Source organism: Seriola lalandi, unplaced genomic scaffold (assembly GCF_002814215.2).
Source record: "Seriola lalandi dorsalis isolate HSWRI2012SDOR001 ecotype SW California unplaced genomic scaffold, Sedor1 jcf7180002054972, whole genome shotgun sequence".
NCBI classification, from domain to species: domain Eukaryota; kingdom Metazoa; phylum Chordata; class Actinopteri; order Carangiformes; family Carangidae; genus Seriola; species Seriola lalandi.
The window spans coordinates 1,242,798-1,270,658 of NW_019525660.1; the positions used below are offsets into that span (position 1 = coordinate 1,242,798).

General features: G+C 37.7%; 2 protein-coding genes across 2 annotated transcripts; one reads left to right on the forward strand and one right to left on the reverse strand.

Moving 5' to 3' along the window:
- The first annotated feature begins 486 nt into the window (after positions 1-486).
- On the forward strand, positions 487-16,683 carry aga (aspartylglucosaminidase). Its single transcript, XM_023398179.2, has 9 exons — positions 487-794; positions 3,136-3,289; positions 4,775-4,887; positions 7,152-7,264; positions 8,947-9,058; positions 9,401-9,476; positions 9,837-9,944; positions 11,729-11,862; positions 16,457-16,683. The coding sequence occupies exons 1-9, from the start codon at positions 686-688 to the stop codon at positions 16,555-16,557; spliced, it is 1,020 nt and encodes a 339-aa protein (XP_023253947.1). The 5' UTR covers positions 487-685; the 3' UTR covers positions 16,558-16,683.
- Positions 16,684-16,711: 28 nt separating this feature from the next.
- neil3 (nei-like DNA glycosylase 3) lies at positions 16,712-25,792 on the reverse strand. The gene is made up of 10 exons (XM_023398010.2): positions 25,597-25,792; positions 25,397-25,506; positions 23,757-23,891; positions 23,145-23,358; positions 22,138-22,212; positions 21,637-21,803; positions 19,806-19,969; positions 17,899-18,313; positions 17,399-17,579; positions 16,712-17,213 (listed from the first exon to the last, which is right to left on the reverse strand). Exons 1-10 carry the CDS (start codon positions 25,699-25,701, stop codon positions 17,031-17,033), a joined length of 1,749 nt encoding a protein of 582 aa, XP_023253778.1. The 5' UTR covers positions 25,702-25,792; the 3' UTR covers positions 16,712-17,030.
- Positions 25,793-27,861: the final 2,069 nt, after the last annotated feature.

The following is a 27,861-nucleotide window of genomic DNA, read 5'->3' on the forward strand; positions in this document are numbered from 1 at the left end:
TCAAAAATTGATGTCCCGTATATGAATTTGCGAATCAAAAGTTTCTCATCATTAACCCAACACTTACTTTCATCCGCCATGTTTCTACGTAAATGACGTCAACAACTCGGTAAATCGTGATGTTACTTGAGGGGGCGTTCACGTGAATTTTCCCAGTCGGAAACTCAATTTTGCAATTATTTCGACACCACATGAGAGCAGGATAATTCTCAGTGTATTTATATATTTCCCATATTTATATTTTCCAAATTTCGACAAAGAAAAAAGTCCTGTAACTGTTTCAGGTAAAACCTGCGTAGGGGCTACTGTGACTACGGTTAAATGCATGTGGGCTATTACATTCACCTTAAGTTCTTTTTTTCTTTTTTTTTTAATAAAAAATGGTCATTTGAATCAAAACGTCACATCCCACAAACTGCATGCCAGATTTCCTCCTGCACCGAAGTATTTGCTCTTCCCCTTTAATAAAGTACCCGCCCACTCAGCATGTGACAAACAAGGAAGTTTGAATGTAACGTCTCATTGCATCAAAGTGTAGACTTTTATGAAATATACATGTAAAACCCTGCTGTGTTTGGTGGTCTGCTCGGATGCGAATTCTCTGTGGCGTGAAAAATATCAATGAATAGGAAATAGCAGCCACGTGTATCGTTGTAATGCTCATGCAACGTTTTGTCAGGGAAAAATGTATATATCGCTGCTTATTTCCACTTTAACGTTACTGTTTCCACTTGGTCAAACATCTCTCCCTCTCGTTATCAATACTTGGCCTTTCAAGAATGCAACGGCTGCAGGTAGGCCTTACGGTATCTAACCATACGTTATTGCTTGAAAAGTTTTAGTCCGGAGCTCATTCATGTGATATTGTGGCCAAAATCTGCAGACAAACAAATATAATACCCGCATACCCACTCAAAACAACATTTGTGTATGTTGTTAATTAGTTTCTGTATGTGTCTGGGCGTTGAATAATTAATTGAACACAGTTACAGAGTATGTTGGTCATGTTTTTGGTATTATCTTAATATTTATTTTTATGTGGTGACACTTGCAGAAGCAGAGGTTGGATAAACCTGCCTTCCTGTTGTTAGTCTGATATGACTTATTTTGCTAGGATATCAAATGCTTTGTTTATTGATCATCATGTACTCATGTCTGTGCACAGTCATTTTGCCCACATCATCATGCAGCTCATTAAAAAGGCTTGACATGACATCCATGATTTATGGTGGTAGAAAACCAAAAAACACATGAAATTTAACAGTAGTGTTATGGTGGTTGTATGAGATTAGTGTACAGTGAAGGGTTTAACTGAATAATCCCCTCTCCCCCTCTTTAGTATTTATGATTCTTTTGCTTTTTTTTTTTTAAATTTCATTCATGATTACATTTTAATAAAATGCCTAGAACTGAAATGATTAGTTCATCAACTGACTCGATCAACAGAAAATTAATCAGCAATTATTTTGATAATTGTTATTTATTTATCCATTAAATATGTCATAATATAGCCATTCTCTCGTTACAGCTTCTCAGATATGCTTGTCTTCATCATAACTGATAGCAAATTGAATCTCTTTTGGATTTGGACTCTTGGTTGAAAAAAAAAAAAATTCAAGTGCAATCGCTGGTAGGCTCCATGACTAGCATTTTCAGGATTCCCCCCTCACATTATTATAAAGTATATTATAATATATATATATATATATATATATATATATTATATTATTCTCTTTTTCTTTATTTATTTTTTTGCAGTATACTTGTGAATCCACTGTATGTAAGACCATCAGAGTCTGAGATGCTGATCGGAAAAGGGTAGAGCTAACTGGTCTTCATAACTGCCATTGCCAGCTTTGCTCTCACTCTATTTGATTTCCTTCAGGATGATACATTGGATATGTTTAAGTTGAAACAGAAAATATTTCAGCATTGCTTTCCACTTATCAGTCACGTGGAGTTCCACCAAGTGCAAAGCTCGACACGAAAAAAAATGATAGAAATGTGTTCAAAACATCTCAAGCAACAGATCAAACCTGTAGGTGATTAAAGTGAACTTAAAAACTCACCATTTGAGAGATGTACATCACATGTTTTCCCTGAGGTAGCTATGAAAATGAAAAATGTACCACGCTATCTGTTCTGCAGGTAGATATTTAAAAGTGAAGTCTGTGAGCCACTACTATTGATCCACCCATGCAGATCTCTTTTCCTTTGGGGGCTTATAGAAGCAGCTGACAATAACAGACTAATCTCCTCTTCCATTCTGCAGCATTTACTAAGTAAAAAAGATTGTAATTCTGAGTTTGATATTAAAAAAGAAGAAAAGAGAAAAAAAAAGAAATATATGCTGAGACAAGAGCACTTACCTACAATGGAAGACGAACAGAATTTATAGATGGATAAATCATAACTGATAAGAGGAGGAATTTGTGGTAGTATCCTGCTGAACACAGAGTAATGGTCTGAGAATTTAGTGGCAAGCTGGTGACAGTGCTACCAGTTGGTATTTTGATCCCCCATGGGCACTTGGGGGATCAGTGACCAAATGCTTGATGCTTGATGCTTGTCAGCTCACGCTCCCTGTTTATTAGAAATCCACTGTAGTGGTCATCTCATGCATCATCTGGACTTTTAATTCAGATTCAAATCTTTTTTTTTTTTTTTGGAAATAGATTAAGTTATATCATTTACCCTACATATTTAAAATCATAGACAGCACTAATATATTATATATCAGATATTGCACTCAATCAAGCCATATCTAAATTGCAAAATATGTTTCCCTGTATGTTTAATTTGACATTAGCTGTCAAAAATGTTATAAAACAGGATTGTGACACAGTAAAGTTTCTTCAGAACATGACATAAACTTTCTTTGTCAGCACTGTCTACGTCAGACTCAACCATTTTCAGTCAAATAGAGACCTAAGGGACAGAGTAACCCTACTCTTCCACCCCCACAGATAAGGTTAAGCTGCCTAAATGTTTGGTTGCCCTGACAACATGCTCCAAATTCTCTGTACACTGTAAGGTTGTATTTCCTATCATGAGAAAGAAAGGCTGACTGGCTGGCCTCCGTTTTGTTGTGTATTGTACAATGAATTACTCACTGTTTTGTGTTTTGTACTGCAGCGTGGAATACCCTGCAGTCCGGTGGCTCAGTGCTGGATGCAGTGGAGACGGGCTGTGCCCGCTGTGAAATGGAGCAGTGTGATGGCAGTGTAGGCTATGGCGGGAGTCCAGATGAGTCTGGAGAGACCACACTGGATGCCATGATCATGAATGGGTAAACCGTGACATTAACTGCATTTTTATTAAGAGTAAAAATTACATGGTAAAAAATATTTGTGATGTAGCAGAGTAAAACAGTAAAGACTGGTAAGATCGCAAATCTATTTTGCAAATGTGATCTTTTTCCACTTTTGGTGAAAGCTTCAATCCCTGGCAATGATCTCCTTCTCAATTTCCTAAGCTGTAGAAAATATGAGCAAGAGCAGCTCTAAATGAACAGAGAACAGTTTGTGATTATTTTTAATCAGAAATGACCTAATTGAAAATGATGAAAATCTTACTTTAATTAGGCACCTGCAGCTGTCAACATATTGTGTAACTGTTGACAATTTGTTGCGGTGCTGTCTATGCATCTCTAACATTTACAGGCTTAACTGGTTGACCTTCCAGCCAGCCGTTCCTCAGTAAAGCACTAATTAAGAGCCTCATTAGGATCTGAAGGCCTTGCCAATTATTAGGTCCTCAAACACAAACATTTACACACTCAGAAGTTATCATTGGAGGCAAATGTCAGCTCACGGTGGAAGACAAAATACAAGCAGCAAGCTGTTGGGTATTACTCTGAGGAATGTTCCTTCCTCCATTTTACAGGAAAATTGACTTTTTTGGGGACTGTATAGGCATGAATATGTTCTAGGGAGAGGATAGTCTATTCAATATAGCTGCATAAGAAATACAGTAGTTATCACTAGCAGACATATTGTACACAGTGACGGAGAACAAGAATTGAAACACCTGCACAGTTTCATCCAATCCAATAGAACAACGCTGCAAAAAAAAGATCCATTTCTAAAAACTTTAGAAAACAATGTTCAAGTTTTGATATTGTGCCAGGGGAAGTTGACTCGACTCTTTGGCTTCAGTTTGGCTTCTTGAGGCTTTAGTTTGTTGTGGTGGATAAATACTAGAAGCATTTCTCAATATAAAGCAATCCATGAAACCCCCATTACAACCTACAGTCACAAGTATGAGTTAACTTCACTCTGACACAGTATCAAACAAGTGAACATTATACTTCAGGTATAGCATTTTTAGTGAATTGCAATACATAGAGAATCTCATTAGTTCATCTCAAGCACAATATGTAGGAGATACAAATAATATCTAAACAGTTTACTTGGTGAATTATGTGTAACATTTATTTTGACAAAAGCATCATGTTGTGTGTTTAAACTACATTGCTGCTGAATTGTTGACAACAGTATACTGTCTTTACACACCTTTGGTCTAATTTGCTTAGTCATCAATGTTATGGAAATTGTCTGTGCTAATCACTGGCCTACCATTTATCAAGGGTACAGGGAGGTTAGAGGGGGGAGGACGGCATCAGAGATGTGCAAGTGTTGTGATTTGTATTAGTCACCAAAGCTGGCTTATAAAGCTCATAGATAGATTACTTGCTGTCCCTTAAATCTGATGTTACTTGTGTCTGATAACCCAGCAGGAGTGTTTATTCTCAGTGTGTATTCTCTGTGAGCAGGGACACCATGGAGGTGGGAGCAGTCGCAGACCTGAGAAGAATCAAGAATGCCATTGGAGTAGCGAGAGTTGTAATGGAGCACACTGATCACACACTGCTAGTGGGAGAGTCAGGTATGTGTAGATTTATGTCTTCAAAGGTATCATTACACAATCATGGTTAATGTTGGAAGGGTTAATGTTAACATATAACAACATCAGTCATTATTTAAACAACATACAAGAATGTAAATTAAATTCAATGACCAACAGAGTGTAACACCTTGTTCTTCTTACAACTTCTTTTTAAATGCAGTTCTGTTGAACCAAACTAGTGCAGTTTGGGAAAAAAAGGGAATAAAATATGTTTTAAGGAGACACTGTGATCCATGAATTTACATTAGTTATCTTCATCAAGCAGCTGTCACATTAGCGGCAAAGCCTTTTAGGCATTTATGTAATGCGTGGTTTTTGCAACACTCGAATAAGCTTCAATCCCTCGGTCACTAGCATAAGCAGCTGGTGATGGATGCATGGGTCAGATCTGCAGTATAATGCTCTGAACATAAATAGAATGATTGCATAACAGACATGTGGCCAGAAAGGGAAAAACACAGTCCAGACAGTTTTTGGTACAGTTACACATTTTGTTTGTGCCCTTTTAACACAGTTCCCAAATCACAAGAGTTCAAAAGTAATTTGACACTTGGCTGCTAAATGTTTCTCGGGGGGACGCTGTGTCGTTTCAGTCTTAGGTCACGCACAAAAGAGCTCATACACGGCTCAGAGTTGACTGAGAGTTGAGAGTTGGTATATGGAGAAAAGAGGTGACCATGCAAGTGAAGAAGATAATAATGAGGCTAAAAAAAGCAAAACTGTAGAGAGATACCTCAGGTGGTTTGCCAACATCAACAGTCGGGTACGTTCTAAAAGGCAGGTGTGAACAGGAAAACTAGAAAATGCCAAATGACCTGGTAGACTGAGGAGCACATGCCTTGTGGAAAAGCAGAAAATTATTTGCATGGTGAACAAAAACCTCTCTATGACTGCACAACAAGTCAAGAATCAAGAGAAAAAGGTCAGGTTGCAGTTTACAAAAACACAAAAAGAAGAGTGTAGAGTTCTGCCAAAAAGTTCTATGGATTGATGAAACCAAAATCTGCCTCAATCAAAATGATGGAAAGACGGAAAGTGTGGGGGGAAAAAAAAAAAGATCAGCTCATGACCCAAAGCCACCACCTCAAATGTCAAACATGGTGCTGCTTCTGTTGTGGCGCGGGCATGACAGCTGCCAATGGAACTAGCACACCGGCATTCATTGATCATTTCATGGCTGACGGATGCAACAGGGTGCATGCAGAGGCGTACAGATGTAGTATGTGTGCTCAGATTCAACCAAAGGCATCAAAACCCATTGGATGACATTTCATCCATTCAGCAGGACAACGATTCTAAACAAACAGCCAAAGCAACCAAAGAGTTTTTCAGTGTGAAGAGGTGGAATGTCTTTGACTGGTCTGATCCTACTGAGCTGCACTGCACTTACTGAAGACCAGCCCAAAGGTAGAGAGACCCCGCTGCAGTGAAAGCATGGGAGAGCATCACCAGGGAGGATACAAAGTGTCCGCTGATGTCTATGGGTTAAAGACTTAAGGTAGTTGTTCCCTGCAAAAGATTTTCTACAAAATATTAAGTATGATGATTTTGTTTGACTTCATGTCTATCTGTCTAATTACTTTTGAATCATGTGTTAGCCACTATGTGTTAAAATGGTTATATCTCCCACACAGTTCTTTCAATATTGATATAAACCTACACAAACTAAAGCTGATACTTGGCACTTAAATACAGTGTGCATGATTTTTATTTCAAACTGAATGTTGATGAAGCACAGAGCCTTAAGAGCAAATAATGTGTAACTGTCTGAATACTTACAGTCTGGACTGCATAAGAGAATTATTTTAGTTTTTTTTTATATAAATGAATAAATAAAAGAGTGGAGAAGGACGAGGAAGTCAACTTTCTGCAAGTCAGTCAAAGTAAAGTGAAGTCCAATATTGAAGCCTTTTGTTTCTATGTGATAAGTGTCTTCTAAATCAAATAATTTGGCTCATATGTCAAAATTACACAAGACCAACTTTTTTTTTATTTTATACCAAATTCAATTCACCAAATTCAATTCATTTGGCTTTATTCATCTGAATTGAACCATCATTCTTATGGAATAGTAAGGTCACTGCTGTAGCGATGGAAAACTTCCTCACAAGCTAAAGTCTAAATGAGATGAGATTGCCTCCAGTCCCTCCTTTATTTGTGACCCTTTGTTTTTCTTATAACCCAAGGTCAGTGTGGACCAGAATGTGTAACTTGACCTCAAAGTATTCTTTCTCTCTTTATAGCGTCTGTGTTTGCTGAAAACATGGGCTTCATTGCAGAAGACCTGACTACCAACAAATCTGTGAATATTTTCTCACAGTGGCTGAAGGGCAACTGCCAACCTAATTATCGAAAGGTGTGTGTGTGCGTGTGTATTAGAGTGTGTATTTTTCTCTCGCTTGTTTTGGCTACAGGCGTGCTACTTCTAAAAGATTGATATTAAGCTAGGAAATTGACAGGCATACTAAAGAAGTTCATAAAAAGCCAGCTCTTCTGGTAAAGGTGATGTCCTACAGCGCTGGGGTTTTTGCTATTCTTTCAACCTCTCTTGTTTACCTCCACAATAATGTCCCAAAGTCTCCCGAGTAAGAGTTATTTTTCCTTTCAAGTCAGCTGTTATCTTTCCAGAGAGAGTATGCAGCGTCCTATTGATCAAATTTACAATATTTACACTTGGGGATGCCCAGCACACGTAGTCCTCTATTGATGGCCAATGAGCAGCTTAACAAGTGCAAGAGCAAGTGCCTCAACAGTAGTTAAGGAAAGGAAAAGCTGATCAATTCTGCCATCCAAGTTTTTACCAAAGCTTTCCTGACCTATTCTTGCCAAAGAAGTACAATACCTTCATGAAAATTCTGTATTTGGTGCAGAGGCACAGAAAACTTTCATCAGTAAAAACTGAAAAATGGGTCGCGAGAAAAGAATTCACAGGGTTTATTTCCATACATTTGCTGTGTGCATTTAGTGTTGACATAAATTGTATAATCCATGTAAATATAGAATAATAGTAATACCTGCAGTGGCAGTCATAATAAAAGCATGACTAGGTGTGGTTCAGTTAAAAATTCACCACTGTATCAGCTTGAATCTGCAGAGAGGTGTCATTGTTCTCCTTTTACCTTGTAAACAAATTACTCCGTTGACAGGCTTTTTTGGAAAATTTCAGATTGTTGCTGAGGCCACTGGAGAACAACTATACCTGTATTATTTATAACTAAAGAGACTGTTTTCAAGGGTTTTACCCTCACCTTCATGAAATGGAACATAACAGACTTTGCTTTATGAATAATGCACAGGCACTTTCATAAAACAGACTAGTTGAGCCCAACTTCGGTTTGCTGATGGCATAATGAAAGCTCCATAGAAAAGTAATGCTGATAGAGATACATATTCTATATGAAAGGATTTTAGTTTTGTTTCAATATTTTATTTTACCTTTTATGACTCCTAGTCTGCATTTTATCACTGCTCACTTCAAACTAAAAATTAGGCTTTTCTTTCCTAATCCCACTTACCTGTGACATCAAAGGAGCAGAAGACACTGAATGAACTTTTCACACCTCCCTGCAGGTCAACCTGGTACATTGAGTCACTCATAAGAGCAGAGGAGACGCCTTGAGGTAGACACAGAAGAACCTTTTGTCAAACTACACTGCACTCTGACAGATAATCACATCCTGAGCTTTATCCAGGTCAATTTAGATTGAATGAGCTGGTACAGTAGGCTGTCTGTGTCTCAATAAAAATGGTATTGGACAGCTGAAGGACACATTTTGGCAGCAGCAGGAATTTAAACTCGAATGTTTTGTTCATGAAGTGGTCCAGACCACTGGGAACATGATTTTTGTAAGACTGCCAACTGTTCATTATTAAGTACCAAACCATGCATTGACAATAGTGCTAATTGTTCAGTAAAAGTAAATGCCTGCAGATCAGCATGTCTTGCTTGTGTGTATAGTGTTTGTGCGTGCGTGTGTGTACATATATAGTATAGTGGCATTATGCAAGCAGCAATGGAGTTTTCTCTCCTGTCAAAAGAATGTATTTCCAGATCCTTCCATGTCCTGTGGACCCTACAAGCCCAGGTCGACACTGAAACAGGAGAAGAGGATGGCACAGCATGCTAATGCGCGCTCCCATGACACCATAGGTAGGTTTTTATCAGTTAACATTGAAAGTAGTGGAGTCAGCTTTCCTTGGGCATTTTATATCTCAGTATATAAGCACTTCATTGAAACAACACAGGGATGAGAGCACGTTTAGCAGCACAACGTGCCAAAAAGCTGACTAAAGTAGAGGTTATCAGGGCACGCTACAATTTTAAGGTTTTGAATTTGTTTCTGTCCAAACAGATCCAATCTATTGCTACGCTCCCAAAAAACTTCACACGAGTGTTTCAAATGACTTTGTCACACTTTTTTTTTTTTTTATAAGTTACTATGTTGCCATAGTGTTTGCTGATGTCTCCATAGCACTTTTGTTTTTACACCAGGGATGCTTGCTCTCGATCAGGATGGTCACGTGGCTGCTGGTACATCAACCAATGGACTAACTCACAAAGTTCCAGGGTACGTAGATTATGTTGATTTTAGTGTCAAAAATGAGCAAAAAAATGTATTAGTATTCTAGGCCTTGGGTGAACATGAGTGTGACAAAATAATCCACTCAACAGGTTTTAGCATGCTGTTTCATTGGTTGAAAAGATTACATAATGAATTGCAACACTAAAGGAAATGATGCTGGCTGTTAATCTGCATTGTTCATTGAAAATATAGGCATTTCATGTTGCATCTAGAAAGACAAACATAAACAATTGTACTGATTAAAAAATGATTTGTGTGCATTATATTTGGCACTTTATTATGTGTATTATATGTGAGTGTTTCATGTGGTCTGTGTTTAAACCCTTTCATTTTCCTGCACTGCAGTCGTGTTGGGGACTCTCCTATAGTGGGAGCCGGGGCCTATGCAGACAGCTCAGCTGGTGGTGCTGCCGCTACTGGAGATGGAGACGTCATGATGCGCTTTCTACCAAGGTACCTCATGCATTGTCCTCTTAACACAAAAGTCGAATGTGGATTTAGAAATACCTTTCCTATGTTTTTACCTTGTGTCATTGTGTGCTTCACTCCATGGAAGAAAATTGAGGTCTCAAACCCATCAGATAGGAATTTTACAAAGGGAAGGTCAGTATTCTCTGGGCCTTCATATGAAGGTTTTAATTGTCTCAGCAAAAAGGATTCACGAAGGCATGTGAGTAATGTGATGTGTATTTTTAAGTGAGACTAAAATTTCACCTCTTGTAGGTATACCTTGATTACCTGTATCTAATGGAGTATATCCAGATATGCACCACTTTATGGTTTGCTCCTCATTTCACAAGTTAAAATAGTTTCCCATTATAAATATTGATCCATCTGAACTTCTCTAACAGTGCTGCATTTAAAATTTCATGAGACATGTTGACTGTATCCTTCATCCCTACTTCTTCCCTCCCTAAACAGGGTTTATTTCATAGCATACTTTCTGAATAACAGGACTGTTACATGGCTTTGTCTACACTTAAGGATTATGTTTCAGAGAATATTGACATCTTCGACACGTGTAGCTTTTAAACAGCCAATTTCTGGTGTGAGCATTTGAGTGCAAGTGCAGCAGTTAGAATATGAAGGGTGGAGTGGACTATGTTGCCCCAAAACTGTCATTTGTACGTTGCACAGAAGAGGCGAGATGCCACTGAAGCTGCTGTTTGTTTCGAGGCTGTGAGAATATGGCGGTCTCGGAAGGGTTTTTTTTGTTTTGTTTTGTTTTATTCATCCAGGACAGGTTGGTGAGCACACGTACTGTTCTTTTAATTTTCACTCAATTTTACATTCATCGTCACACACAACCACACCAGAGGGCTGTCTGTTTCACTCATAGTTTTGTGAGTCCTAGAAATCCTAGAATTACCGGAGGTGTCGTTTTTGAGGAAGACCTTGCAAGGAGTGGACTGAAGTGTTTGTCATTCATTCTCTGTGCCCTAATGTTTCAATGCAGCATGTGTTTGCAAGCCTGCCTAAGGAGTGTAATACGCAATAACCAGCAATGGGCTGTTGGTATCTTCACTAGAATCACTAGAAATAAAGTTTGTTAATACACTTTGTTACTTTAACATTTTTCACTGTGCTCCTGAATTTCCATGTGCACATGTGTACTCCCTGGGGGGAAAAGTGTGTGTGTAGAACCCTGGTACCCTTACATGAGCAGACCTAAAACTGCAAGTCTAAAATCCAGAATTTTTCCTTTAGAGCGTCCTGAGATACATTCAAATGTAAACTCTCTCTCTTCCAGAAAGGGGAATTTTACTTATTTGCTTGCTATCTTGTGTGGGGAAAAAACACAACATGGTACATGTCCTGTCAAAATTATTCAGCGGAACAAGGTTCCTACACATTTTCCACTTAAAAATCCCATACTTTCGCACTCATTGTATTATACATTTGACCTCTGTCTAATGGAGTTAATAGCACCAGTAGTGTCTGTGCAGAACAACTTTGAATTGCAGTGATGGCAAATTGCTTCAGTTAATGCACATTTTTATACAGTTGCGAACACCTGAAAAGTATTGTCACGACTTCCTTGTATAACATCGAGTGAGCGTGGGAATGTTACTATTTTTAAATCACATTTAATCAGTGTTTCTTCACATCATATTTGTTTGCATCAGATTTATCCCCCGCCATAATCACTAGCTCATCCCCATCATCATCCTGGTTGGTGGCCTTGACAGCGCTCGTTAAGTTTGCCTCATGTGTACTGCATGTAATCCTGCCAACAGTTACTTGGCCGTGGAGCTGATGAGGGCCGGGGCAGATCCCTCGGCAGCCTGCAAGACAGCTATTTCCAGAATCAAGAGGCATTACTCAGAGTTCTTTGGAGCCATCATCTGTGCTAACACAACAGGCCATTATGGTGAGTGTTTGGGTTCACAAATATAGACTGTACTGCTCCCTGCCAAAGGAACTAAGACACACACCTGATACACACACATATCTTTTTCTTCTTTTTTTTTTTTGTAAATTGCATTTGGTTGAAATGATAGTTATCTAAATGGTTAAACTGCAAATTAAAATTCCATGCTACATTCTTGATAAAGACAATCCAGGATTCACCAAACCCAGTGGTAATTAGGCTTGTACAGATAAAATATTTGTTTGAAAAATACAACAGGTCACTTTTTTAGCCTCTTTTTTAAGTGATAATCAAATTAATAAAAGTGGTTACTGATCATATTCAAAGAATGCTTATTACATGGAATAATGGCCAAATACATGGCCTTTATGGAATCCAATTGATGGGAATCCATCGTAGCGACGGAGAACCTTAATCCATGCAAACTCCAGCACAATCCTTTCTACCTAGTGACTGCTTTGTTCTCATGACAACAGAGACATAGTTTAAAGTCACTGTAGCAGCTGATGTGGCCGTTTCTCTTACCTCAGTCAGAAAAATCACTAGATAACATTTTCATTTTCAAACAGTGTAGTTTGTTCAGGATTATATCTATTTACCTTGTATCCACAGTGTTTTTCCCCCTGCTCACACACTTTGCACCACAGGTATGTAAAATAAGATTTGAATGTAATAAGACACTGAAAATAAGTATAAGACACGTAAAAACTTCAGAGATGGAGATTTAATTAGTATTCGTCTTTGTGAAGTCAAGGTTCTCAGAGAAGGGTGGCAATTTTAATTTCTAGTAAATTAAACTGAGTGCACATATGAAAAGAAATATATTGAAAGGAGATTTGTAATAGCGCAGGGATATGTGCAGGATGTTTTAGTTACTTTTCTGAATGTATATGCACATCCGTGATCTGAATGAAAAGTCTATAAACAAATCTTTGAATTATTAATCTTTGAGGCTCAGGGTATCCTAATTTGTGGGAGAGACTTTAACGTTAGACTTCAGTCGACTGGATACAGCGAAAGATTACAACACAGGAAAGAAGAAAACTACAAAAAATATAAAATTAATGTTGGGGGAGCTGCGACTCTCAGACATATGGGGGGATCTGAATCTGATAGAGAGGGATTATACCTCTTTTTCCTCACCCACATTCTGTTTATTCTAGGCTTAACTAATTTTTTTCCAAAGAGATTTATATAACAGGTGATAAATTGCGATATTGGAACCATGGACTTTAAGACAACACCCAATTACCATATATTTAATATTAGGTTGTGAAAAGAAGAGCACCATCTGGAGGCTGAACATTGAGATTCTCAATCAAATGAGGGAGCAAATAAGGCTGCATATATAAGATTATCAATGGGGAAGTGTCCCCTCCGATTCTTTGGAATGCATACAAAGCTGTTCTTAGTGGGATAATTATAGGCTATTATGGTTTCTAATTTTAAAGAAGCAGCAAAAAATTGATAGGTTACAAACATAATTTAAAAAAAATCGGAGATCATCCATAGAAAGACACTGAATCATGGAATAAAAATGGAAATAGAAACAAATTAAATGAAATCAACTCAAATTACAAAAATGAATTGTGAAGTGGGAGATAAGTAGGCTAAATGACTTGCCTACAAATTAAAAAAGCAACAAGTAAAATAATACAATTGATAAAATAAAGGATCCCACAACAAATTCCAAACACTGCCAATTAAAAGATACATAACAGTCATTTTAAAATTTATATACACATCCCAAATTAGATGAAACAAAATGGAATCCTTTTTTGACATGATAAATTACCATCAGCAAGGGACTAAATAGCTTCTAATTACTGAAATTACAGATAAAGACATTAAAAGACATAATCAGATTTAAAACACAATAAGGCAGCAGGACAGCATGGTTTTCCCTCAAAGTGATGTACCAAAATGAATGATCTGCTGATCCTTACAATAATGGTCACCATGTGCTCAACACTGGCATAACTCCCTCTTGGAGAGAAACAGTGAATTCTTTGATACCAATATAGGGTAAAGATAAACTTGAATATGGAGGTTATTGGCCAATAAGTGTACCGAACCAAGAGTATAAGATCGTTACCCACACTCTGGCAAAAAGAGTTGAAAAAAATCTTCCCCCGGATAATAAGTCCAGCTCAGACAGGTTTTATTCAGCAAAGGCAGACACAAGATAATGTGACTGAGCATAGAGTAAAAAATAAACTCCAGGCAGTATTATTGAGCCTTGATGCAGGAAAAGCTTTTGATCAAGTCAATTGGGAGTTTTTATATAGAGTATTACAAAAAATTTGGATTTCATCAGAGCTTTATTAAAACTATTCTAACACTGTATAATAGCCCAAGAGCAAGAATAAAAATAAATGGAGCCATATCAAACTCATTCAGCCTGGAATGAGGCACCAGACAGGGCTGTCCAAAAAATTCCATTACTGTTTGCCGTGTTTGAAGCCTTAAGTCATGGGATCACTCAGGATAATAATATTACAGGTATGAAAATGTTAGGTCAAGAACATAAAATTTCTTTATTTGCGGATGAAATTTTAATTTACCTGTCAAACCCAGAGAGTTCAAGTTTGAAATTATTGTCATTCTTAGATCGCTTTAGTTCCGTCTCAGCTTATAAATTCAATATTCCCAAGGCCCAAATACTAACTTTCAATTACAGGCCTAGCCCGATCATTAAGCTCTGACTTGCAACTAAATTCGGATGTGGCTCACATGAGAGATTTAGGAGTAAAAAGAAGGAAAAAAAATTACAAATTTGTATGCTTTAAATTTAAATCTGTTAAATCAGAGAGTAAAGGAGCAAATAAGGGGATGGAATTTAATTTTAATATTAAGTTTGAAGCTTAATTGAGTCTGTTAAAATCAATATCTTGCCTAGAGTACTATATTTGTTTCAGACTCTTCAACCTGAAATACCTGAAACTATTCAATGAATGGGATAAATTAATATTACGGTACATTTGGCAAGGGAGAAATCCAAGGATAAGATTTGAAACACTTCAGTTGGCTAAGCACAAGGGAGGACTTGCACTCCCCTGCCTAAAGGACTATTATACAGCAGCCCAACTGAGGATCTTGATTTGTTGGTGTAATGAGTCTATTGCGAGATGGAAAGAAATATGTCCGGGGCAGTTCCAATTCAGGCACGGTTAAAGGATAAAAGACTAATTAAAAACTTGATGGAAACAGGTAATAAGTGGATCAACTTATCTCTGAAAATACTATCACTGGTGAAATACTATCGCTGACTTTGAAGAGATGAAGATTCTGAGATGGTGCTCTCATGACCTTGACTTTACCCCAGATAAATTGGATTTTTTAATCAGCTGAAAGTGAGCAGTTTTCAGATACTGAAGAGACTACAAGGGTTAAATAATAGTAACTTTTTAAAATTTCTTCAGATACCCTATCACACAAACAGTTAGAGAGTCAAAGGGTGTTTGAAAACAACCTATTGGAAGTTTTTATTAGTGCCAACAGGAGAGATTAGGGGCTCGAAGTAATTGCAAGACTGTATAGGGGATTTCAGGAGGTTAAAATAGCAAGTACCACCTACTGAAAACAAACAATGGAAAGGGAAACCAACAGTTACATTCCAAAGGAAGTCTGTACAAAATATTGTGAATTTTAATGGAGGTTGTCAAGCTCAACCTCATGGAGAGCATTTGGCTGGAAGAGTCTCAGTAGATATTTTATCAGACCTGCTCAGAAGTCTCACCACTCAGGCTCCTCCAGCTACTGGAGGAATTGTGGCTCCCAGGAAGCCAATACTACCACTTGTTTTGGGGCCTGTCCAAAAAAAAAAAAACTTTTTGGCTTAGGATTTATAAAGAATTATTGACTATATTCGAGACAAAAGTTACTTTTTAAATGGGACAAACTCCTTTTTGGGCTTCTAAATTCAACATCTACTAGGGTTGGAACAGTTCATGAAAAAAATCCCCGTCCCGTTCGGTTGTCTCGGTTCAGGGGCGTGTGTATTGTTCAGTTCAGGGCATTCGCGAAAAAAAAAAAAGGCCTAGCGCCAGTAACCCAGTGAAGTTTTCCGCAGATTTTGTGAACCATTCCAGCCCTAACATCTACAAATATTAAAACAAAGCTGGAATATTGTAGCTGCTAGAAAAGCAATTACAAAGAAATGGCTTAATCCAGACAGCCCATCTATAGAGGAATGGTATGATATCGTTAATGAAATCTTTGTAAAGGAAAGAATCATCTTCTGCATGAGGCTTCAGGAAATTAAAGGAAATTTGGGAGGAGGGGAAAAAACATATTTCCCCAAAACACCCTTCTTTTGTTTAAGTTTGTTTTGTGTATAATTGTAATGCAAAAAGGTGAAAAGATGGATCACTCTGTTAAGGTATCTAACTAAAGACTGTGTAAACTGCCGTTATTATGCGAGTCTAAATAAAGGAAAAAATAAATAAAAAAGAAAACATCTGCATTAACAGCTGTTAACATGTAAGGGTAAAGATATCACATTTCACCACCAGCACTAAATGTGGCCTTAGTGAGATGGGGCTAAAAGTTTGGTTCTCCTGTGAAATCACTGTTTTCTCTTTCACCTCCTCAGGTGCAGCCTGTAACAAAGTCCCTGGACTCTCCCAGTTTCACTACATGGTGTCAAACTCTGAGTCAAACACACCACTCCTGAAATCTGTGGACTGCTTTTAAATGGTTTATAATTGCAAGCATCTTTTTTTTATATATTTAAATTAAGTAACAGCTTTCATACTGTATTTTAATGCTGATGATTTTGGTTTTAATTCATAAATAAAATAAATTAGAAGAGGAAAAAAATGCATTTGTCAATTTTTGCTGCTTTGGCTTGTTTTGATTCTTTATTAGATTTATAACAGTTTTCTCTTGATAACTTTGACATTTACATCTTTAAAAGATGGATATGGACAGGACATAGTACAAATTAAATGCAAAAAGACAATCAGATACAATAATTTTGTACAAACAAGTGATTGGGCATAATCTGAAGATCATAGGTTTGATAGGTATTCCCTATTAAATGTATTTTTCAGGATAGACATATCTGTGTAAATATAATGATGAAGTTATCATGTCTCTTTCTATATGAATTTATTTATATTAACACATAGGCTTTGGCTTTTCAAGTAGTGTATTGCTAAAACACATTAACAACCAGGAAGGATGGATACCCCTGGTCCATTCTGTGCCCACTGAAAAAAATCACACTGTTTACCCTTTTGAAAGCTGCAGGTGTAGAAATTCCGGCCATTGTTGGGTCCTAGTTTCAGAACAGTCCTCATTAAACAGCGTTTACCATGGTGACAAGAAGGGAAGTGCAAGTCTGCCCACTGCAACAGAGAAAATAAGGTTTCTCTGAGTTAGCTGTGAAATTTTATTTCAGTCATTTGAATCGGATGCAAACAAATGTGTGTATGAGTGTTATAGCTAAACCTGAAGATACTTAGAAATTATTTAAGTTATTTATTTTCCAGGCTACACAATGCAATAGAGAAAAGTTGCTTTCCATTTTCACCTCAAAGAAGTTACATTTGGTCTCTCTGGGAAGCGAGCAGGCATAGAACTGTCGTCCCTTATTCTCCCCCTCCTTATGGACCACTCTGAGGACAGCTGGACGACTATGGGATGAACAACAAGGGGCACTGGGACTGGAAGATATAGAGGAGCCGCGGCTTGTAGCTCCCATTCTGTGGGTACTGACAGAAGAGAAGAAACAGTCTTATTAGCTTGAAATAAACTGAAAAGAAAATACAGGAATACCTGTCACATCAGCCCTTATTAGTGAGCAAACGACCACTCCTCAACTGTGTGTGATGATATGTGTGAGTAACAATCGTATTTGCAAGGTATCCTACCATAGCTATTTATCAATCTCAACTTTTTTTTTTTTTAACAATGTTGCATTAAAAATTCCACAGCAAGATGCTTTTTTATCCCACTTATCTCCCTGAAGTTGCAAAAAACTTCTCTTATTATAAACTTATTCATGAATAGCTAAACAAGAGATTCACTCACCCGGTGTTGGGGGTTCCATTTTGAGCATTGTTACTGGGAAAGGGACTGTGATCAATTCTCATTTTCTTGGATGGGTGACTGTAGGAGGCCAGTGATTCCCCATTGGAGAGCTCGGCACTTTGCTTCTGCCAGCCACCAGAGGCATAATTGGGGCTTGTTGTCCCTTGGCAGACGCTGTATTTATATAAACCTTGTTCTGCCGCCAAGGAATTCAAATGACTGCCGGCTGGGGAGAGCGGGGAGTTTACAGGCTTTGGCTTCTTGCTCAAGTCAGAGAAAACAAGGGTGGAAGTCCCGAAGGCAGACCTCCAGTTGACTTTGAGCTCCTCTTGTGGTTTCTTGAAAGCAGTGCAAGGGTACTTAATCAAATCAGTGGTGAACGGTGATGCCTCAGTGCTAATGTCGTCTTTGTGGACTGTGAAGATGAAGCCAGAGTGAGACTCATTTCATGTTCAGCAGCTGCACCTTATTTAGATGAACTGGCTGCTCTTGTAAAATGCAGATTGTTGTTAGCTTTAAGTGGTTAGCTTGCCATAAAATTTACCAGTAAGCAGAAGACTGCTACGCTGTGTAGTCAAAAAAAAAAAAAAGTCACACAATCCGTTGTGCTGATGATGCCCTTATGCAAAATACTTTGAAATGTATCCCCATTTAATAAAACTTTGAAACTTAGTAATGGTGAACTACAGTCCCTGGATGACATTAATTTGCCCTTGAGCAAGGCACTTAACCCCCAGCTGTTTTAGTGGAGCTGCACAGTGGTCAACTAATATATAACCGTAGAAATGCAAATCAGGGTATTACTGAAAAAAGAAACTTTCCCTGGAGAAACAAGTGTCCATTATTCATTTCCACATTTTTAAAAGTTAAAGTTAATCTAAAAGTGGAACCATTGTTATTAATCACTCACACTCATGTCAGTTCAAAAATGCAGGTGAACCTTGTACAAATGTATTGAGATCTAGTTGAATCATATTTGCTCCTATTTTGAACAGCTGACAGCAACTCTGTAAAAACACAAGTATAGTCCCTATAAAAAGTATTCACCGCCCTTGGATGTTTCCATGTTTTATTGTTTTACAAAACTGAATCAAAGGAGATTTGATGTGGCTTTTAAACACTAATCAACATTTAGATCACTACAATTAATTAATTAATTAATTAATTAATCAATTAATTAATACAAAATATAAAATGCTTCTTAAAAGAACTCTAAATGCAGCCAGATGCCTGGAATTGCAGGTTTCTGGTATCCTGTCCAAAGTGTGGTTTGTCTGGAATGAGAACATTTGAACCAACTGCAGGAATCAATGCCAAGATGACAGGCTGACATATGATAGTCAGCAGTTTACCCATGGTTGGGAAGCTCAGCATAACCAAATGAACCACGGGCAAACTGTAGTCTGAAGTGATTCTCATACAGCTTTTCAGCTGCTCAGTCAGCTACCATTTGAAAAATATAATTTGAAAAGTGGGAGCATGATCTTAAAAAGAAACTAAAAAACTATAGAATAGAAAAAAATACAAAGTGAACCATCCAACTGTGGTTTGGCAGTTGCAACAGACAGACAGCAAAAGACATTTCTTTCAAACAGTCGTTCACTGCTGTCATAACGTATCTAAAGATGGTCAGAGAAAAATGGCCAGTTGACAGACATGCTCATTACTTGTTCAGCAACATAGAGACACAACTACAGAGAAAACAGCGTGCTTGACTGCTGTGTCACTTCAACAGCTTGGTGTTTGGTGCCTTGCTCAGAAATACTTAAACATCGATGGCAAGCAGTACATGGGATCATTCAGCTAAACAGCCAAACTATAGCAACCATTATTTTATCTCTTGCTAACAAGGACGTTCTGTCGCCTCATTAAATTCAGTGACAGTGACGCCCAAACATTTTACTCACCCTCAGGTCTTGGAGTGAGGCATGCATCACAGGCTTTTGCTGCTGGCTGGTTGATGAGCGTACAGAGCTGACAGGCCCAGTCCTCTTCCTCCTTCTTAGCCACATTATCATTGGTTCTGTCATTGTATACCCAGTTAGTCAGACGGTTTCTGACTGGGAGCTTACTGGATAAAGAAAACACAGGAGCGACAATGGTGATTCTAATAAACCCTTGTTACTAAAACAGGCTTACTAATAAATGAAACATGCACTGAAGCAGAAATCATTCTACTGTGTTAAAACAGAACTCTGGATCCTTTTGTGTGTAAACAGACACACACACCCATCCATGAGGGTAGACAAAATGAACAATTTTTACACTTTCTAATATTTTGTCAATCACTGAGTAGACTAAATACAAAAAAAAAACACCTCTCAGGATAACACAATAAAAGCCTTGAAAATGACTGTAAAATCGATACAACAACTCTTTGAAGCAGTTTCAACAAAAACTGATCATAACCATCATGAAGGGAGAATTTATTGCAGGACTGTTGTATTAGTCTGCATTAGTGGTGTCTAGGTGTACCTAATAAACTGGCGAAATTATGTTATGTAGGGTATGTTGTGGGTAGTGTGTTTGTGTATGTGCATTGTAGGATATTTTAATAATCTGATATATAATAACAATAATATTATTGAAATTGTGAATATATGATGTACAATATACATCACACTATACACTATATATACATTTCCTTGATTACTTATATTATGAGCAATTAGTCCTTGGTACTACAAGTGCAAAATGAGTGATGCATATAGTCATAGAATAACTGGGGTGCCTCTGTAGCCTAATGGTTAAGGCGCATACCACATAACCACTGTGTTGCATGTCTTACCTCTCTCCCCATGTGTCCTGTTTTTCATGATAAAATTATAATAATATAGAATAAAATTAAACAACCATTATTGTAACATGAATATAGAAAATAGAGACAAAAAGAAAACTAGACAAACATTTACAGTTCAAGCAGAGGATGAAGATGTGTGGGAAGGCAATGTGTTTCACATAATAGCTCCGAGGACACATGTTAGTGCTTTGACACGAAGCTCGACTATGTTTGACAAGACGGTAAATCTGCAATGCCAACAGTCATCGAGGAGGGAGGAAGAAAAACTTTCCTCACGGATTGCTTTATCAGCTGAGTAATGTGTTGTAAGGGCTTTAGGCTCTAACCCCTTGCAAAGCCTTGCTCAAACACAACCCAGGAGGTGTTGAGCCTGTGCCCTGTCTGGCAAACACAGCCTTATATGCGCATTAATTTCCCCCCCGTAACACTTCCCACTCCCTGCCAAGCCCATCTGCCTGCAAAGATGGCCTCTCCAAATTTGAAGTTATTATCTACACGCTTTAGAACTTTCTACACAGACTAGGTTTTGAATAATGACACCTAGCTTTACTGTGTTGCTTTGTATTATAGTGGCATTACATTGTTAGCAACAAAATGTATTAAGAATTCAAATAAAAACCTAGAAATTGTAGTGTTACACAGGGATTTTAGCTTTTATCACATTTCTACTCACAAAATGCAATTCAGCATATTTTATTGTTCATTAAAACAGCCAGCAAACAGTTTAGTAGTCTAACAAATCCTTATTGCTATAAAATATGCATTCATGTTGCTGCAAACATGCACTGTAATAGGTGTTATTTTATTCCCACCTTAAACATTATTGGTATCACCCTTTTTGAACAATACCTACACCAACCCTCTATGAAACCATTCTTACAAGAACGCAAGACAATATCTTTCCAGGCAAAGTGCCTATGGTCTATGAGAATTTCTACCTGATGTCAACCCTGCTGGGATCTCCCTTCTGACAGCGCTCACAGAAGTAAGTCATCCGGCCGTTGTCTCCAAGACGACAGACTGTGATGACATGAAAGCACTGGCCGCACTGGGAACGCTTGTAGACTTTGTAATGTTTGTAGAGGGGAGAGCCAGATTTGCGACACTGATAGAGACAAGAAGGGCAGACAAGAGTGAATAGAAAGATGAGGATAAAGAGAACAAGAGAAAACATTAAGTTTTTCTTACTTGTCTATTATGCATGGAGAAAAAGGAATATTTGTTTTATCTATTCTCAAGACAGTGGCGCTCTGACTTCTGCTCTCCTTCCTCAGCAATACAGAATTTAAAATGAATCCATTCTTGTGAGTCATACTGAATGAGGTGTCAGCTACCTATCTAAAGGTGAATGTTTATACATCTAAATAAACAGTACACATACACATATACAACATATTCAATTAATCAAAAGTATTTCCAATGATGAACAAAAATCTAACCTTATAAAACAGAAGAGTAAAATCACGTGTCATTTTCACCATGTGGTGGATCTGTTCGTCTGTCAGCTGCTGAACCTGAGAGTGAAGCAGCACAGTTAGTTCCAGTTCACAGAGAGTGAGTAAGTCTTATTTGTATGGTCCTTCATTTCAAAACAGAGATGAAAAGCACCTCACAGTCAGCAAATCAATAATACTGAAGCACATAACCAATAAAAGAGCCGGACATGAAGGAAAAACTGGATTTAAAATGATGCAACACAGAAAAATTACATATAAGGTGTTCCCAAGACAGGCAACAAGGACCCGACTTAGACTCAGACAATGCAAAAAAAAAAAGAAAACATTGCTTGTAGCTCTTTCAGGACACCTGGGGGCTCTATAATGGAGGAGAAGCTCATAAAGATTCAGTGGTCCCAGAAGAAGAAGGGGCCAAAAGTCCTAGATTGATGTTTTGGTCCAGTGTACTATATTCTTGTACCCCAGACCCCATCTAATACTTTCTAAGGGGAGCAGAGCCCCTGGTAATAGTTGAGTAATAGAAGTATTCATGCTGCAAAGTGTCTCCTGCAGTGGATAGGTCACTCTAAAAATCACACTTTTATTCTATTGTTTGCTTAATAAAAAATATTCCCTACGAGCAATCTGAAGCATTGGACCTTTCACTTTTCAAGTGATATGATTTCCAGATCAGGACTGGAAAATATTTTATTTGTTTCTTTAAAATACAAATATGTTATAAATCAGAGGGAAAAACATATTTGAGTCCCAATAAAGACTATACACATTCATAGACAAAAAAAATTCCATTTCCATTTCCAAACTGCACTGAGGGAAAGGCATATGTATGCCGCAATGCGCTTGTTTGTCTTTTCCCTATTTTCACCCTCCTCATTGCAATGCATGACACAATAATACAAGGGCTTAAACTTTTTCTGTGAGAGATGTCTTGCATTTTTACCCTCTTTTTTCATTCCTCTGCTGAACACAATCCATCATCTTTTCCATACCTTCACGGCTGGATGGAGGCCCGAGTCAAACAGGACTTCGTTTTTAATGATGTTGCCGACTCCCGGCATGACGGCCTGGTCTAGGAGAACGTCACAGAGCATCCTGCTACTTTGGCTCCTCACTGCCTCCTCAGAGTGGGAGAAGCTGAACTTAGGGGAGCACACATCCAGACTCTCCATAGCCCTCATCCTCTGCTCACAGTCTTCTGTCAACCTGCAAGCACACAATTCTATAGTACAAGAAGAATCTCGAAAATATATGGCTGCTGTTACAGCAAGTGTGCCACAAGGTCACTGGTGCACTTGTGAGGTTACACATTTGAAAATTGTTTCTTTCATATACTCTGCTTGAGTTTATTTGTTATGAGATGGATCAGCATAGGTGACATTTTCAAACAGTAGAAATAAATGTGTGTCTGGCTACTGAACAGTACACCAGGACCTTACAGTCAATGAACAGGACAAATGTCGAGCCAAACAGCAGCGTTTTTCATGCAACAATAGCCACTGTCTTCAGACGCAGCCTAATGTAGGACATACTCCCCGTATGAGACTCATACCCCAAGGTGAACTTCTATCACCTCAATCTATCTAGGCTGGTGTCCCCGTTACCTCATTTCCACAGTGCTGTCAAAGAAGCACACAATGTCGTTAGTCAGGTGTATTTCCAGCACTGGTATGGTGCCCATCCTATCCTTCCTCTCAGCAGGGTTTATACGCATTGATCCATTCATACCAAAGTGGACCCTAAAGGATGTGAGCATGATAGAAACAAAGAAGAGACACATTTACTTTAAAGATAGCATGTCTCAATCCATATAAGACTTGACAACTAGAGGACAGAAAGGTGCCCTGATGGTTGAAAACTCCACAGTGTAATAGAAATCAAGAGGTCCATCCAGCTGTGTGTCTCTACCTACAGCCATGTGTGCTACTGAAGTACTCTCATGCAAGGCACTGGAAATTGTACCTGCTTTCCCAAATCTATTCAGCTATAAATACTGACGATTGATTGATTTTATTTGATTATTAAAGTAACGCTATAACTCAACTATAAATTGGGGATGGGTGATATGACAATATGAACTGTACACAGTGTAAGACTAAACATTTGTCAACTGTTAAAGATTATACGATACCATTTACACAGTGGTAGCTAACCCTTTGATATCTCTTGGTATGTATACTAATGTAGCCCATGTTGCAAATCCATGACTGAATTATGGTTATACTCATAATTTAATACTCATTTTTAATATCAATGTGATGAATTATTTGGATTTATTTGGTATTTGATTAAGTGGACTAGCCAAAAACAGACAACAGTGTCTGCTAAGTTTGTTCATTAACAGGTTCTAAAAAAAAATTCCTGAAAAAAGGTAATATACCACAATATATATCAAATTTGTGAAATACATTTACAATTACCATGGTGGAGAATTTTATCCATGTCAATCACCCTTAATTACAATCATTAAAAGATTAAATTAATACATTTCCATTGTGGTCCTCTAAGAGCAAACAGCACAAGCAACAATGAGACGTTAAGTGGAGCAGATTAATCTTTTAGCAGTACAGGTGCAACTAAAGATTATTTTCACTATGAATTAATTTGCTAGTTATTGTTTCAATTAATCGTTCATCTATAATGATGTGTTTGTTTTAAATGCTTTTTTTTAATTCTTTCTGTTAAGCACTTTGTAACTTTGTTAAGAAAAGTCTAAACACCCAAAAATATTTACTTTACAATAAAATAATCAATAAAATAAAAAGCAGGAAATCGTCTAATTTGTAAGGCTGGAGTCAGAAAATACTCACTATTTTTGCTTACAAAATTATCAGTTATCAAAATAGCTACTGATTATTTTTCTCATGATTTTTTAATTGACCAATAACAGGTGGTGTACTGACTTCTGTGACCCAGGAAGTACTTTAAACCGCACTGCAAAACCTGGCAGCAAAGATGGTATTTGGACGGCTAATTAAAAGATCTTGGTGGCAAAAATGAAAGATGGAGCAGGTCATATAATGTGATGGGTCACAGAGTTTAGTGTAACACCAGTGTTGTGTCACGTGTGTTTCCCTGCGAGCAGCCTCGGAGGAAGGTGCTGCGGGAGACATTACTCTCACGGCAGGAAAGCACTATTCTGCGTGACAGTTTGACACAAGACCTGTACACTCAAAACCTCAGCTAGCACTGACTAGGCTAAAGTTACTTGGAAATGTAGTAATCTATGTACAGTCTACATTACCTCAACGCTCTTGGACCGAAGTACATGAAGAGCTCCTTCCCCAGAGTTTCTACACCGGTGTACAGACAACCATAGAAACTGTGGAAGACATGTCCCCCGGGGTTGTTTTTCTAGAAAAGAGACATAACACGCAGTGAGATGTAGCCGGTTAACGCTAGCTTGACAACTCGCAGTACAAATCGTGACATAACGTAACTTACGGACGATGTTGTCAAACTGCCTCTGATTTCTTTCAGTTTCTGTCCTTTCTGGACTTTGGATCGGATTTTCTCTCCGTTTAATGTGCAGCCTGGACCTTCAACCATCTTCGAGTTCAGTTTTTTTTTTAACCTATTTCGAGTTAAACTGAAAATTATCGCTCCAACTTTCTGACTGGGAGGTTTGTTGTCGTTTTGATTCCCCGCCACAAAATTTAATGTTGCGCATGCGTGGTGCGGGGAAATGGGGCCTTAAAGGTGTATTAACCATTTTATCTTCGGTGGCAAAAGAGCTTTACTACGGACAAAAAAAGTTTAACAAATGATTGGAAATTAAGCAACTCGCAATTTTGCACAATTTAATGAAAAGATATATCATAAATAATTGTATTATTTAGGTAACCTACGTATGTACTGTAGAATTATGCATTTCTTTATTCCCTTCAATCAACAATAAAATGTGACATTGTGAAGCAATGGAGAAATGAGAAACACAGTATAAACCCTACTGCTGAAATAAATGGTCTAATTGGACACTAACCGACACATGGTGAGAAAGACTCTCCCTAATCCCTAATTCAATTGCTTCTTTATTTCATTCATTACACAACTCAGCCTACAATTTAATAAAACATTTAAAAATAATTCCATGATAGCAGCTATTGTCAGGTCTTTGTAATCTTTTTTGAGTAGACCTAGTTCAAACTATGATATCTTTTCTTTAAGTTCGAGCACTCTTTTTTTTTTTTTAATCTTACAACCTTATTTTAAAATTTATCTGAATTCTGATACAATAGCCATCACTTGAAAGCTTTGGACAAAGAAATATTACCATAGATAACTACAGAATATGTTTGCATACTGATTTTAATGTATGCCTGTGTGATAAACAGTTCTTGATTAGTTGCTCTTGATAAGTGTTGAATATTTGCATTTCTGATTTCTGACATCTGCTGAATGCTGTGTACCAAATCAAGTTTCTAGCAATCACCAATATTGGTGCCGTAATATTGCATATTAATGGGTGTCTTATTTATAATACAATTCTCAAAGACTGATTTTCCTTTATTTTTTAAAAAGGCTCACATTCCAAAGGATGATGATTATTATTCAATCATGTTGGGTTGCAAATATTAAGGATCAACATGCAAAGTTTACCAAAGGATGAAGTGTGACACATTTAGTGTAGTCTTGAGGTATGATGATCCAGTATCTTTTGTCAAATTCTCTCAAAAGTATTCTTACAGGTGCCAATAATATGCAGTAAACTGATGGATTAGAGTAGTTTTATTGATTGTCCACTTGAGGGCGCTAATGCGTTATTCTTGGGCCTGCAACCCACACAAATCTGTGATGTAACCTGTAATACTTCCCTTAATGTATTAGATAGATAGATAGATAGATAGATAGATAGATAGATAGATAGATAGATAGATAGATCCAAGCACATTGTTTTATATAGTGCATTATGTGAAAATCTAAACAGCTGAGAATAAATATTACCTATAAGTGAATACAGGACTGTAGTTTGACTTTCATTTAACATCACATGGTGTGTTCAAGCTCCTGAAAATTCCCTTGATATGCCTCCTCAACTCCATCCATTTCACCATCATCGCACGTTCATACGACCTTCCATATCTCGACCATGTTCGTTTAAGAGGTCCCATCTGGCTGAAGAAAATTCAAAAGAATTATAATTTGCATTATTGTCAAAAGATTTTCTGCATGGCTTGCTTGCGTAATTGCAGCAACTTGTTTGCTCTGCAGTTTTGCTATCCAGAAACCCTTCTGTTGGCCCAGATAAAAATAGATAGACTACATATTCTCCAGCCAAATGGACAGCCATGCCCTCCTTCAAAAAAGGCAGCAGTCAGCAATAATGTGTATTAAAATTTGAAGCTGCTCTCTCACATTGGCTCCAAGGGAAGAAGGGCACCTGAAGCTGGGTCTCACCCAAGGAATTATGATATAATTCAATCCAAGTTGCAAAAAACCAGATTGTGCCCCCTTGCAGCCCTCTCTCCTGCCTCAGGATCTACACTATCCTGGGATAAAAGTGAACATTTCCTCCTGAGTATCTGCAGAGTTCCGCTCCCCCCCACAGAATGAGACATATTAAAGATTAAGGGGCAACAAGTCCATGCCATTTCTTCTGGTGGGGATTCAGATTCAGTTTGAAAGGTTCTTTTTCAGTACAGGCAAACAAACCTAAAAAATAAGAAAAGAAAAGCATCAGCAGCATGTTTGTGGATTACTTGTACAATG

What these genes read in the sequence shown, in the direction of transcription:
- aga (XM_023398179.2), top strand. Translation starts at nt 686, where the DNA reads ATGTATATATCGCTGCTTATTTCCACTTTAACGTTACTGTTTCCACTT. An exon ending in ACTGCTAGTGGGAGAGTCAG is followed by an intron (nt 4,888 to 7,151) that starts GTATGTGTAGAT and finishes CTCTCTTTATAG; the next exon opens with CGTCTGTGTTTGCTGAAAAC. An exon ending in CTAACTCACAAAGTTCCAGG is followed by an intron (nt 9,477 to 9,836) that starts GTACGTAGATTA and finishes CCTGCACTGCAG; the next exon opens with TCGTGTTGGGGACTCTCCTA.
- neil3 (XM_023398010.2), bottom strand. Translation starts at nt 25,701, where the DNA reads ATGGTTGAAGGTCCAGGCTGCACATTAAACGGAGAGAAAATCCGATCC. An exon ending in GCAGTTTGACAACATCGTCC is followed by an intron (nt 25,507 to 25,596) that starts GTAAGTTACGTT and finishes TCTCTTTTCTAG; the next exon opens with AAAAACAACCCCGGGGGACA. An exon ending in TTACTCTTCTGTTTTATAAG is followed by an intron (nt 21,804 to 22,137) that starts GTTAGATTTTTG and finishes TGTCTCTATCAG; the next exon opens with TGTCGCAAATCTGGCTCTCC.